Source organism: Stylophora pistillata, unplaced genomic scaffold (genome assembly GCF_964205215.1).
Source record: "Stylophora pistillata unplaced genomic scaffold, jaStyPist1.2 SCAFFOLD_97, whole genome shotgun sequence".
In the NCBI taxonomy this organism is placed as follows: Eukaryota; Metazoa; Cnidaria; class Anthozoa; order Scleractinia; family Pocilloporidae; genus Stylophora; species Stylophora pistillata.
The window spans coordinates 298,663-312,200 of NW_028290914.1; the positions used below are offsets into that span (position 1 = coordinate 298,663).

The 13,538-nt window shown below is 37.4% G+C and overlaps 1 protein-coding gene across 1 annotated transcript in view; it reads left to right on the forward strand.

Annotated features, from left to right (window-relative positions):
• The first annotated feature begins 11,150 nt into the window (after positions 1-11,150).
• The window catches only part of LOC148715652 (serine/threonine-protein kinase Nek11-like), a 3,256-nt gene continuing 868 nt past the window's right edge, over positions 11,151-13,538 (forward strand). The window contains exons 1-4 of the mRNA XM_088746672.1: positions 11,151-11,232; positions 11,881-11,942; positions 12,277-12,361; positions 12,962-13,042. Of these exons, the coding sequence (XP_088602798.1) occupies positions 12,335-12,361; positions 12,962-13,042 (108 nt within the window). The 5' untranslated portion in view covers positions 11,151-11,232; positions 11,881-11,942; positions 12,277-12,334. The remainder of the gene's footprint in view (positions 11,233-11,880; positions 11,943-12,276; positions 12,362-12,961; positions 13,043-13,538) is intronic.

The window sequence follows — 13,538 nt, forward strand, 5'->3', positions numbered from 1 at the left end:
GTTTCAGGCCAGTTTGATTGCACTTTTCTCTATATTTTAATCAGGATAATAACACATCCAATTACAAGCACAACTCTATCTCAAAGCCTGAATTAGGATCGCAAGGTATTGCCAACCACATGATTTAGGTATATATTATCAGGGGCTTCATTAATGTTTTCTGCAGGAGGGAAACTGGTTTTCACAGGCGGGCAAAACTCTTTGAACTGAACTTCTTTATAAGATAAACTTTCCTCCAGACCGTCAAATCAGGTGGGCAAAACTGTCCTCACAACCAGTCAATTTGCCCGGTGCCTGGCCCTTAATGAAACCCCTGTATTATCCCAGTCATCAGAACACATTGTCCCTAGTAGAAGCTCATAGAAATCAGGGGCACTACTTTGCAAGCAGGGCTCTGCAGAATTGTGTCAAGAATAAAAGGAAACAAAAATTCCTCAATCACCTTACCCAACAAATTTTCCTTTTGCTTGTGTGTCTGTTTGCCAGTACAAAACGCATCTAAACCAAAGATTTCTTCAGCCATTTGTGTTAGTTTATGAAGTGCATCCATAGCCCATTCCAGGAGTCAGTGAACCAAGTAGAGGATCTCAACAATGATAATACTAAAAAAAATAACTGTCACCTGGGAATTACTCATAAACTCATGAATTGATTCACTGATCAAAAATTATCTGGTTGAACAGACTGTTTTGTTGGTACTAAGTCTGCCTAAATTTTCACAGGTCACTTGGCGACGGTTTATGAAAACAATGAAATAAAAAATCAATATTGGGGAGCTGGGATTGGGCGGTGGTGAGGTCACTCGCCTCCCATTAGTTCAATTCTTGGACCTGGTGTCACATGTGGGTTGAGTTTGTTGTTAGTTTTCTTCCTTGCTCCAAGGATCTTTCTAAAGGTCTCCAAAAACAAACACTCCAAATTCCAATTAGACCTAGTATCAGTGGACAAGAAGAGCCATCTTATGGAATATCCACTGCTAAATTCCCATTTCCATTATGAAAAAGTTACTGAATAACTGTGGAGAAGAGTAGATCTAAGTTTTGGAAAGAGGAATTTCCAAAGAAGAAGAGTGAACTTACCAACTGTTATCTTAAATTTGTGGATTGTGGGTGGGAGCATTGCATATTCGCAGCAAATTGATTTCCGTCTGGCTTTCAACAGGTGGGACTTGTAACTCTTGTGTGTGAAGACTTCACTCTGCAGTGCTTCCTTCAGGGAGACCTCCCCTTCCGCATACTCAACATTAATCAATGAAAACCACGACTGACACACACATCACAAACTGAACAATCCCGTGTTTACACGTACTGACTATTATAGACCTGTTTAATTGGTATTTCCTCCTATACCGTATATTGTATAATATACATGAAAAAATTTCTCAGGTCTGATTGGTTAAGATGAGCGCAGTTTTCAGTTAATTCAGTGCAGAAGAGAGTTAATTCAGTACAGAAGAGGGTTAATTCAGTGCAAAGAAAGAAACAAACCAGACATTCTGATTGGTCAGAATAATTGGTCAATGTCAATGTCAAGGTCAATGTCACTTGCAGGATTTCAATAAATTATTTTTGCATGTGATGCATGCGCTTTTCTTCCGCGTAGTTATGAGAAGCTACCTCGTATTTTTTCATGTATATTATTAATACATAATCACATGATTTTCTCGTGCAATTTGGAATAAATAATCACTTGTAAATGTTTTCAAAGATCACAAATTGCACTCACCCTATGCGCTCATGAAATTTTGTTAGTCTTTGAAAAAATTTACTCGTGCTTATTTATTCCAAATTGCACTCAAAATCATGTGATTACTATACAAATTGGATTTCCCTGCTGCTCTCAGAGGCTAGCTGGCCCACAGTTTCCTTGCCTAAAGCTATTCCAAGTTCTTCAGCACAAAGAAAAATCACCAACATGGAGCTAGAGTACCACGTATACATGTATGCCTGCATGATGAATGCTTGTTTAACCCTTTGACTCCCATGTCAGAGACCAAGACAGGAATTCTCCTTACAACATCAGTAAAATGTCAAGCAGACAAGTGAGGAGAATAAAGAAAAAAATCAATTGTAGAGGATTATTTAGTTAATCCAATACCAAATTTTCCAAACTTACATCACGAGAAGTGTTTGGCAGACAGTAAGTAGAGTTAGTTAAAGCAGTGATAGGGTTAATAATGATTTTGATTTTTCATACCTTTCCTGTGACTAGCAAATAGTGACTCTTGGCCAACAAGAACTGAACCCATGAAGTACTGCAGGGCTCAAATCTATCAACCAGGTTACTTGTATGAGACAGAATAATTGAAGCATGTGACAAGTCCAGAATGTCACACAATGAGTGAACAGCATCACTTAGGGCACACAATCCATTATCCAGCATATCTTTGGTACCAACTGATTGGGATATACTGGCAGCCATGCAAAGAGCACGAGCTTTTTTTAAGGGCTGCAAGAAAACAATTCATTCATTGAATGAATAAAGGGGGTAAGATTCTGATGGGAAACTGTTGTAAATTAAAATAGTAAATAGTCTTTATTTCACTGATAAAATACATATCAAGTGTTACATATAAAGTGTAATGGGCTAAAATGTGTATTAATTACTTACAGCTAAGTTATGCTTAAAACCAAGTCTATCAATAAAAGCATTTTTAAAACGCTCAGTATTGCAAAGAGGATATAAATTATTGGCTTAACTTGCCTAAGCCTAAGGGTAGCAGAGTTAATCCTGGGAAGGGAGTGGTGCAATGGAAGATGTTCCCACACGCTTAATTTTTTGAAGATACCCATATGTTGTGCTGCATCAGATGGGGCAGATGGGGGGGGGGGGGGTGGAATTATAAGTACATATAATTTGGTTTCATCAGCTGAGTTGATAATGTACATGCCAATCGGATGCTGAAAACAATTTCTGAAGCTGATGTTTCAAGTATTAACCCTTCACCATTTGCTCTGATAAAGGGCTTAACCTTGGAATATCAGCTTTAGAAATTCTTTGCTGCGGCCAATTAATATTTATTGACCCAGTTGATACAACCAAATTATCTTGTAATAACCTCCAACAATGCAGAACCTACATTATTCATTACACCACTGATAACAAAGGCAAGGATCCTCACTGTATAAAATTTACCAGTCGAGATAAAAAAGACCTGACTGGAGAAAATCATTCTTTTCTGTTGAGTGATAGCCTTTTCCTTCAAATACTTAAATCTCTTAAAACTGCTGTCATTTCTTGTACCGAAACATTTTTTTTAACATTTCTATTGCCATGGTCATGTTGTGACAGGACTGCATGAACAGTTAATTGCCTGTGGGAAATCCAAATCGTCACCAATGAAAGTACGTAGCAGGTTTCACCTGTTTTAAAAGCCCAAACATTTCAGCAGTGATAAGCAAGTAATGATATGTCTCTTCAGGATTAATAAGATGGTCCAGGTCAACCTAGAACATAAAAAAAAAATTCAGTGAGAATAACATTCATGCAAGATTAAATGTATTGTATACAGTGGGAGATGCAGTAACCCAATGGTTAGTATGCTGCACTGCGGGTCAAGAGGTCTGGGTTTGAGAACTGGCTGGGTCATTTTGCTGTGTCCACTTGGGCAAAACACAGCTTTCTTTTCTATCACGTGCCTCTCTGTAACCAGGAGTACAGATAAAAAGCCTGCCAAGTGATAAAATGCTGGGGGAAGGGAATAACCTTGCAATGGACTAGCATCCCATCTTGGGGGAGTAGTAATACGCCTAGTTGCTTAGCCCTTTAACTCCCAGAAATGATTTAAACATGTATCTTCTCCCTTTAAAGCCCATACATGATTCAACAGGTAATGAGAATACTTGAACTTATCATGTAGAAGTTGTTCTCTTGATCTAACACCAAATTCTTATAACTTATTTACAAGGAAATGTGCAGCAGCTAGAGGGGAGAATTAGTGATTAGGTCTTGGGATTTAAAGGGTGAATTCAATGGAAACCAGGATAACCTCGGGCTGGGTGGGCACTCTGTTTGAGTGCAGACTTAGCACAGCATTTAAATTTTAGTAATCCATAAATCTTTAATGGCACATCTTTCAAATTGTTTAAGTACCTATCGTAAAACGTCTGAAAGTATCAAAAGCTGATACCTATTTAGTTCTCGCAACAAATTCCCCATGAAAGAAAACTGTTCTTGGAATTTTACAGTTTCACTTGTTTTCAAATAAAGAATTCTCACTGCCAGTGAAAAAATATTAATGTTTTGGAAATTAAAGTAAAAAAATATATTACATAGCCCTAAAATGCTTTTTCCAGGAAACATTTACCTTTCCACTGGTGTCTTGTTGCAGTGATTTGGTCCTTAGTGACGTCCACATTTCCAAAGCTGCACAAAGTGATTCCATAAATGGTTGCTCCAGGCAGATATCTTCTATCTGAAAAGTTACACCAACATTTCATTTGACAGTCTGATATTTTGAGGGAATGAGGTGCTTTTGGGGATGCACCGGAGGTGCAATGTCAGGGCCCCTTTCCCTTCTGCACGGTCCTCCATGTACACGTACAGGTACAGTATGTTGTTGTTGTAGAAAAACTGACTACAAAATTCATGTCTATTGTAAAACAGGCACATGACATTTCATCAAAGACAACAATTTGTTCCTGAAAATGTGTTGAACAAATTAACAAGGAACAATATAAAATCTGTATAAGTAATGTTCACTCTAGACTTCAAATTAACTGAAATCAACTTCTTGCCCCAGTGCGTCTCTTTGTTGGAGGCACACTCAGTGGCCTAACAGATAGCCTGCAGCCAGCACGACCTCAAGAAATCCAAATTTTAGACCTGGGTGGGTCATCAAATTGTCAGATCAGATCTTAATCAAAAAAGTTTCCAGTACTTTCCTCTTCTCCTTCATAACTGTCAGAAAGCTCTGGCCTTGCTGAAGTTGCTCTCTCATTTACTGCATCTTTGTGCTCAAGCAAAGCCTGCCATAAATATGCAGCACCAAGTCTATCCAGCAAACGTGAATGCATGTTTTTCTCCTCATCCTGACTATCTGTTGAGTCCAATAACTGCTCTAGAGTCTCCCCAGCTTCTTGACAGTACTGCGGTGCAGATCTAAAGAAACTCAGCTACTATTAGTGTCGAGCCCTGCAGTGTCTGCTCATCGCAGGTCTAGGTTTCTTTTGATGCAGATTTGATGTACTTGAAAGGGATCAATTTTTTTTGTCCCTGCCCATCAAGGTGTCTGCTGAGTAAAGATTCATTTTAATAAAAGTAACTGACAGTTTTAATGACCAACTTTGTCCTTTCAATAAGAAGATGATAAAAATTCTTCACAATTAATAGGAGACTTGGTCAATCCATGGTTACCATGCTGAACTCCAATTTAAGAGGACTGTTTTGGAGTCCTAACCAAGGCCACTGTGTTTTGTTCTCAGGCAACCCACTCTAGTTTCATACTGACCCTTTCCAACCATGAGTATGGATTGGTAATAGCAACTTAAATGCTGTGGATTTACAAGCAAGGGCTCGAAATTAATGGTAACCCATTAACCAATGGTTAGTAATTTTCAACGTTTGGTTACTAAAAATTTGTCCAACTAACCCGACATGGTGAGTAACATTTTCTAACATATTTAAACATCAGTAGACCTCAGGGCAAAGAGCACGTAGGCCCGACTCTCAGAGGAATACTTAGAATACTCAAGTTGTTAAGTCAACTTTAACTCTTTTTAGAGAATGCTGTAGATGTACTGTTCTTGACTAATCATGGTAAACAAGAGGGAAATAAAATAGGTGGATAATTGTCTACGTTTTTGAGGTCACTATGCAATTTCAGCTACTCTTTAATTTGTCCTAGTTGTTATTATCAAAATGTTCAATATTTGAGATATCGTAACTTGTGAGCTTGGATACCAAACTTTATTATTTGGTTAGTAAAAAAGATGTCTACTAACCCGAAGGGTTAGTGATCCAAAAATTAAATTGGAGCCCTGCCTGCCATTGACTAACATCCTGTCCAACAGCACTAGGCCTTTCAGGCTGGTAGCTAAGAAGTTAGGCTACTGGCTGAAATTTCAAGTGAGGTGGCTCAAAGGCGGTGAACAATTGTAAGTATACAATGAAATGTATGAAGTTCATATATTTTGAACTGCGGTATTAGATACGCATGATGCACAATCCTCGCAGTAGATAGCGCTATTGCTTAAATACACTGTAGCGCTATTACTTAAATAGCGCTATCTACTGCGAGGATCGTGCATCATACGTATCTCATACCGCAGTTCAAAATATATGAACTACAGCAATTTGCCCTACTGCTGTGTCATAGCTGAAAAAGTTTGGAACAATTCAATGAAACATTTTGGCAGGTACAGTTGTACTTCACTTATGAAAGGGGAAACCATAAGAAGAAGTCAGAATGTAAAAGAAAGTATTTTGTTACCTTTTGGTCTTGTAACAAGCAAGCTCTTCCTGCAAAACAAAACAGAGCTGGCTTCCTTCTACATCTTTTGCATCTTCTTGCTCTGCAAATGCACTGCATAGGGTTCTGAGAAGAAAAAAGAACCAAGAAATTTCTTCAGACAGTTTCCAATTTACTCAATCTTACTTTAATTATGTAATTCTTCAACACCATAATGATTATATCATTTTGTCTTTTTTTATCACTATGCCTTATCTCTCCAGAGTCAACCTTAAAAATATTAGAATTCCCCCCATTTTTTTCTTCCCTCTTTAAATTAATTTTATCTGATCCTTTTGAAGCCTTGAACGAGCCAAAAACTAGGATTTTGGTGTATTGAGGTGAGGAATCTGCCACATTTCAACGGTTATGTTATGATAGTGCTTGAATAATTTTTATTCACTTGCTGCAATGCATAAAAAACTCCCTCCTCCCTTTTCTGATGCATCGCAACTTGTGAATAGAAATCGTTTGAGGGCACTTCCCATGGAATAATCTTTATATTTGCTGCATGTATGTATGTTCTGTTTGATTATGAAAACAACATGCATGTATTTGATCAAGTTTAAACAAATTAAAACCAATTTTCTGGAGTTCTTGTAACCTTTTTTTTACACATTATGATCTGACATCTGCTTAGAACTCATAAGCTTTAAGTTAATCGACATCAAAATACTAATATTTATTTTGAACTCTATTGCAAACCTGCATCTCTCAGACTGTTTTTCTCCCTCCTGTAGATCCTTCACCAGCTCATGTTTCACTGAGACCCATTGTCTGACTTGCTGTTTTAGGGTGTGGGCATCAGAGGCTGTTTTCAGTGCTACCAGGACCACAGTTGAAGCAGTCTTTAGTGCATCCCTGATTCTTCCGGCTCTTCTTTGACAGTCAACTAGCAAGGCATACTTTGTGAGTAGCTTCACCTGAAAAGTATTTTTCAAACATTGCCAAATAAACACTTTCAAAACTCACCATGTCATTGTTAGCCAAAATTAGATTTGTCATCAGCAACTTATTCTACATTCACCCTTTAACTCCCATGAGTGACCAAGACAGAATTTCTCCTTACTGTATCAACACTATATCAAACAGACAAGTAATGAGAATAAAGACAAATACCAATTGATAAAGGGATTATAAGTTAAGCTAATACCAAATTCTCCAAACTTAGATCATAGAAATTGTGAAGCAGACACTAAGGAGAATTATGAATGAAATCTTGGGAGTGAAAGAGTAATAAGTTTTCCCCTCTTACCCACCCTTGTTCCTATTTGGTTCATCGCAAACCTGTTTCATGTTTGTAGCCATAGCAAATTGACCTCATGAGCTAGAAGGCCTATCTTGTCACAGCTTATTTCAGTTTCAGAATCATGAACTGATTAGGAGTGTTGGTGATTCCCCCTAGAAAGAATACCAGTTCATGAAAAGGTTACTCCCCTCTAGCGCTCCACACTAATGGTAGCCAACTAGCCACAGACTAGTGGAAATTCAGTTTTGGCTAGTGGTTTCTGATTTCCAACAGCCAGTTTGGCTAGTAAACAAACTAAAATTGCTGTAACATCTAAGATGTCACTGGCCACTTGGCTAGTAAGTTGAAAAGTTCAGCACAAAACTTTTTGTCAAAGTTTCCCTTAAAGTCTTCCAAAACCCCTTTATACTCCTGTGCTGGGTTGTTCTTTACTTCTACATGTGTTTAGCTACCAGTAATTAAGAAATTTGTTGAATTCTGGCAGTTGTTGACTGTATGAAAGGACCTTGTTCTAGCTTAGAACACCTGCTTCCCATAAGACAGTCTTGAAACAATACTTGAATGTAACATTTTCAGCAAGGAAAACTCTCATGTATAGGGTCAAACCATAGTTCAACTGAACTATTAATTATTTCAATAAACTTTAAATTATAGTACCTTCATCAATTGAACAGACTTTACCTCTTCAGCTTGGACAATGATTTTCTCTTCTGTTTCAGCTCCAAAGCTACAGATTCTTAACTCATCACAGGCAAGAGCCAGCAATGGCACTCCGTCAGTAAAACAGTCGCTTTGATAGGACACACAGCCTACATTGTAAACAGTACTACCCAGCCATCACAGCTCATTAAGAGATAAAGGAATATCAGGGTCTTCAAGAGCATCGTGAATAACCTTGCTTGCTTGCTGTGCAACTGTAACACATTCTCTCAGAATGTGAATTCTGTGAAGAAAACAAAACTGTGAATCAAAAACTGCACTTTGAATGACAACATACAGTTGTACTTCACCCATCACCTCTCACAAACTGACTAGTAACAAACAGTAGAATACTTTCCTTCCACAAGATAAGGAGTTCTATTTGACAATGGAGACCATCCATTTATTCGAAGAGAGAGTGAAGAGAGCCCCTTCTCCATTTTTCCACCATCATAGTTTTTCCAGGACTTGACCACTTGAATGAACTTGAGCAAGTCATTAGCATGACAAAAAGCCTGGTCAAACTGACCCTTAGATATGAGCTGAACAATAATCAAATAAATTGTCTTGCCAAGTTGGTCCAGTGAAGGAATAAACTTGAGATATTTACCATTCTGAATAGATAATGTGTCGCTGAGCAACATACTCACTAAACAAAAATCCATAGAATTGTATATTAGTCAGTAATCATTTTAATTTTCACATTACTTCTAATGAAGGATAAGTATGAACTCTTACAAACAAAATTAACATTTTTCAACCATTTTAAGGAAGTTGTTCATTAGTATTTTACTACTACTAAAGTCAGTATTGTCGGTTCACCAAAATGATCAGGGGTGTTCTAAGAAGGTATACAGGTGTATTGTTTCCCACTATCACACAACTAGAAACTATATTTCGTGTAGGAGACAAAAGTCATTTTGAGATTGATTATCAAAGATAAGAAATAAAAAAAATTCTGAGGTTTCTTCAAGTCTCTTTTTTATATTCAGATGCTTGGAGAGGAAGGGACAAAAAAAGTCATAAACATTCAGGGTTCTCCTTAAGTACTGGCCACCATTTTAGAACATAAAAAAAACTACCTTGATTTTGAGTTGTGAAAAAACAACAAATTTCCTGAACAAACAACTTCCTTGAAGGCCATTTTCGCATAAACATCCACAAAAATATTTAAGGTTAAATTACATTTTCATGCTGGTTGAGCACCCATTCAATCTCTACCTAGCTCATGTTTACCTAGCCAACCAACTATCATATCACTTTGCATATACTTCCAAACAAATGCATGAGATAGAATTTTAGAGCCCATACATTTTAAATAGATTAAGTACAAACCAACTCAATTGGGGGTAACTGGGTCTTTATTGCCTAAGACCATATGCGATGCTCCCCATGACAGGGAGGTAAATAGAAGAAAAGAAAGAAAAAAATTTTTTGCAGATTTTTACAGAGAGAGGAAAACAGGAAGACCTGGAGAAAATACTCTTGGAGTGAGGACAAGAACCAAAAACTGAGTCAACCCACATCTCATGCCAAGTCCAGGAATTGAACCTGCATCACAACATGGAGGGGGGGGTGAGTCCTCTCACCCCTGTGCCATCCCCTCTCCCAGAAACAATACTTTGTGGGCAGCATGCCCCAAGATCCCAGAATGCATGCAACTAACCATATACTGGCTAATAGCCAATCCTTTTTGAAAACTCTGTACACTTATTTTGCAGCTCTCACTTACCTAAATTTGAGGAGTTTGTGATTTCATCAAGGTGCTTCCCTTTTGCTTTGACTTTTTTCAAAGTCTCAATAGCCCATCTCAGAAACTTGGTTGAAAACAATGTGTATTTTGACACAGATTCTTCTGCAACTTTGCAACCCAACTTGCTGCCATTTTTGGCATTCAAGGGTGATCGTAGCGGAGAAAGATAGTCTAAAAGAAAATTAGAGAATTGCTTCATAAACATAATCATGCCATCTTTCAAAATGTTGTTTCATGTACTCACAAAAATATTAAACAGATTTCGCCTTTTTTAACCCTTTGACTTGGGGGTGACTAGCATCTCATTTCTCCTTACAATGTCACCCCCAAAACACACATAATTTGAGAACATGAGAATAACGGAATTGATCACCAACGGAAATGATCACCGATGAAAGAAGCTCTTAATTGTTGAATTAATTCTACTTATTGTCAGTATCTTTGGAAATGTGTAAAGTTCAGTATGCAAAACAAGTGTATTACATGGGTAAAACATTCTCCCGTCGATGAAGGCAAACGAATACCCTTTCCATCGATCGTGCGCAATTATTTTTCAGAAGAATGGTATTCCACATTTACTAAAATTCAATCGATGGAAAGTCAACATCGTTTCCCTGTAGCTTGATGATAATCATAAAACTGCACAAAACTTTAAAAGCTATCATAAGCTTGCTTTAAGGAAACATAATTGCAAAACTGGTGTCTTCAAACAAATCGTTTGTTTCACCATTCAGAAGCGCCTTCAGAATTCTTTCCCCCTCCATGTATCCAAGAGGTCCGTTCCATCACAGGTTTTTCATCGTAATGGCTCTTGAAGAAGGTCCTCACGGAAACTTTAGTCGTGAGTTCCCGCTAGTATTGGTGAAACACCACTAATCAAATCAAAAATGGCGCCTTCTTTTTCACCGGTTAGGAGTCCATGTATGACCCCGTAAAATGTCCTGAGCTCGGTATATATTTTCAATGTATTCCAATGTATTCCAACGTATTCCAATGTATTCCCATACATGGACTACTAACCCAAAACTGGCTGTTCGGAATCAAAATTATCTTCGTTTGTCAGTCAACTCTTCCACACATCCGGTGAGAAAGAGTAACATACATTCACTTCCATAGCGTAGTAGATGTAAAAAAAAAAAAAAAACTGTCCGAAAAGTATGCAACAGGCGGACTTATCTGGGCGGTAAAACTTCCACCGGCTGCCGCAGGGTTATCATTTGTGTGATATCATTAATTTTTTTGTTTACAGCACCTTTATTGACCAATATCACTGTATGATTTTGGTGGTTCTTCTTTGTAGAATGTCGATACCATTGTTCCCCTGTTTATGCGTAACAGTGGGAAAGAGCAAAATGTTCAGTTCCTATTGAAACTAAAACTGTGTGTGTAGATGTATAACGCAAGTGAACACTTTATTGATTTATGAAGAACTCGCTGCAACAAATATTTGAGAAGGTGACCTCTTGCGCTCAATCAATCAATCAATAATCTTTATTTATACACGATAAGTATTAAAAACGACACTTCGCTTGTGGGGTCGTGTCTAAATAATTAAGTAAGATAACTAATGAATTAGAGAATAAATAGGATATACCCAGCTAAAATCATATCGCTACTTACTACTTGCAAGTCGAAAACGATAAAAGCTTAAGCTTTTATGCACATCAAACTTTTATGAGAACAAAGTGAGGTGCATTTTGATTGTATTTGTGCTTACACACTGGAGTCTAGAGGAAAGCCACAGGTATCAGATTAACCTTGGTAGTGGATAGAACGAGGACGTGTCTGTCAGGGTAAGATCGTTTCTAACTAAAAAATTACCATATGAATCTTCTCTTCTTGCTTTAATGGAACAAAGGGCTGTTGTAAGAAAATTCTCCCTGATTCAACTCTGCTATTAGTATGGAACAAGATCACTCAACAAATGGACAATCAAGTAGCAATTAAGCTTATTTGTCCATGCCATGGAAAAAAAAACACCTGAATTTATGTAATGTAACTGTAGAGTTCACTAAAACAACCTTGAAACAGGAATCAGAAATTAATTATTCAACAAACTTCTTCAGCAGCAGATCTGTAAAAAAGTTTTTATCACTGACACACCATTTATCTTCTTAATTCATTTAGGAAGGTTTTGAAGGAGATATTTGTGGGGGAGCTACAGCCAGATGAAACAGTAGATGCCATGAGAGAAGCTAGATTGTTATCCAATGTAGGTTTAAAAATTTAGCTCGTATGAATCGACAGATATGCAAGAGAGCATAATGTACAACAAGCAACATATACCCTGAACTTAAAAAACTTAAATTTGTCAAATGAACATCCAGTATTTTTTTACTTTAACTGAAATAACTGAGACTTTCTGAGGTTGCCTAGAAATGATGAATTGTACACTGCTCATAGGGGAAAGTTGGTATGTGGGAGATTCAACATGGTGAATACATTTGGTCACTATATTGGACGGGTGGAAGATCTCGGACAAGTGATAAAGCGAGAGGCAAGGTGGGGGGGGGGTTTCTGGATTTTCTCCTCCTCTTTCCTCCCTTTTGGTTTGTCACTCCTCCCAGATCAATTCCACCCATCCATTATGGCAACCAAATATATTTGCCCCCTTGAATCTTGCATGCACACACCAACTACGGCCTGCAAGCAGGCTAGATGAATTGTGGACATAGAAATAGTAAAAAAAAAATTTGATGTAACTTGTGATATTCCCTACAAGTATTGTAGCATAGCTGTTTGGGAGAGTGCTCTCAATTCCCACTGTCTTTGTAACAACAAGTGCCAGATTGAATTTTTCACCTTTTTTTAGCTAAATCATCCTAACATTGACAAGTTCTTGGATAGTTTCATGGATGGAGAGTTCTTCTGCATTGTTACAGAATATTGTGAGGTGAGTTTGGATGTTTATGTCAAATATATCTGTCTTGATTTAAAGTCTGTTTTTAATTTGGTGATACACATGTGATGTTACTTAGCATATCATGATATAGTGACTGCTAGATCATCTTCTTTGTTCTTTTGTTCTCTCCCCGCCTCAATTTAATTCATAACTCAATATTTACACATTGAAAAGCACACAGCAACTGACATTTGTCATGTACATGTAGCAGCAAACTACTAGATAAATATAGAAAGTATTCAGATAGATAAAATGGAAAGGTGTTCTGATAATTTGTGCTTTTAAAATTGTTGCATGAATTTTGAATGTTATCTCATCCCCTAAAAATTGTCCCATGTCTCATCAAATTGTATGTAAATCATTTTTTGTCAATTCATTTTTACTATTGTAATTATAACCCAAAATTCCAGTTTGAGTAATGAAACCAAACTTTGGGTTTACATCTCTTTACCTTAGTTAAGGAAAAATGCGTCTGCGGGCATGATCT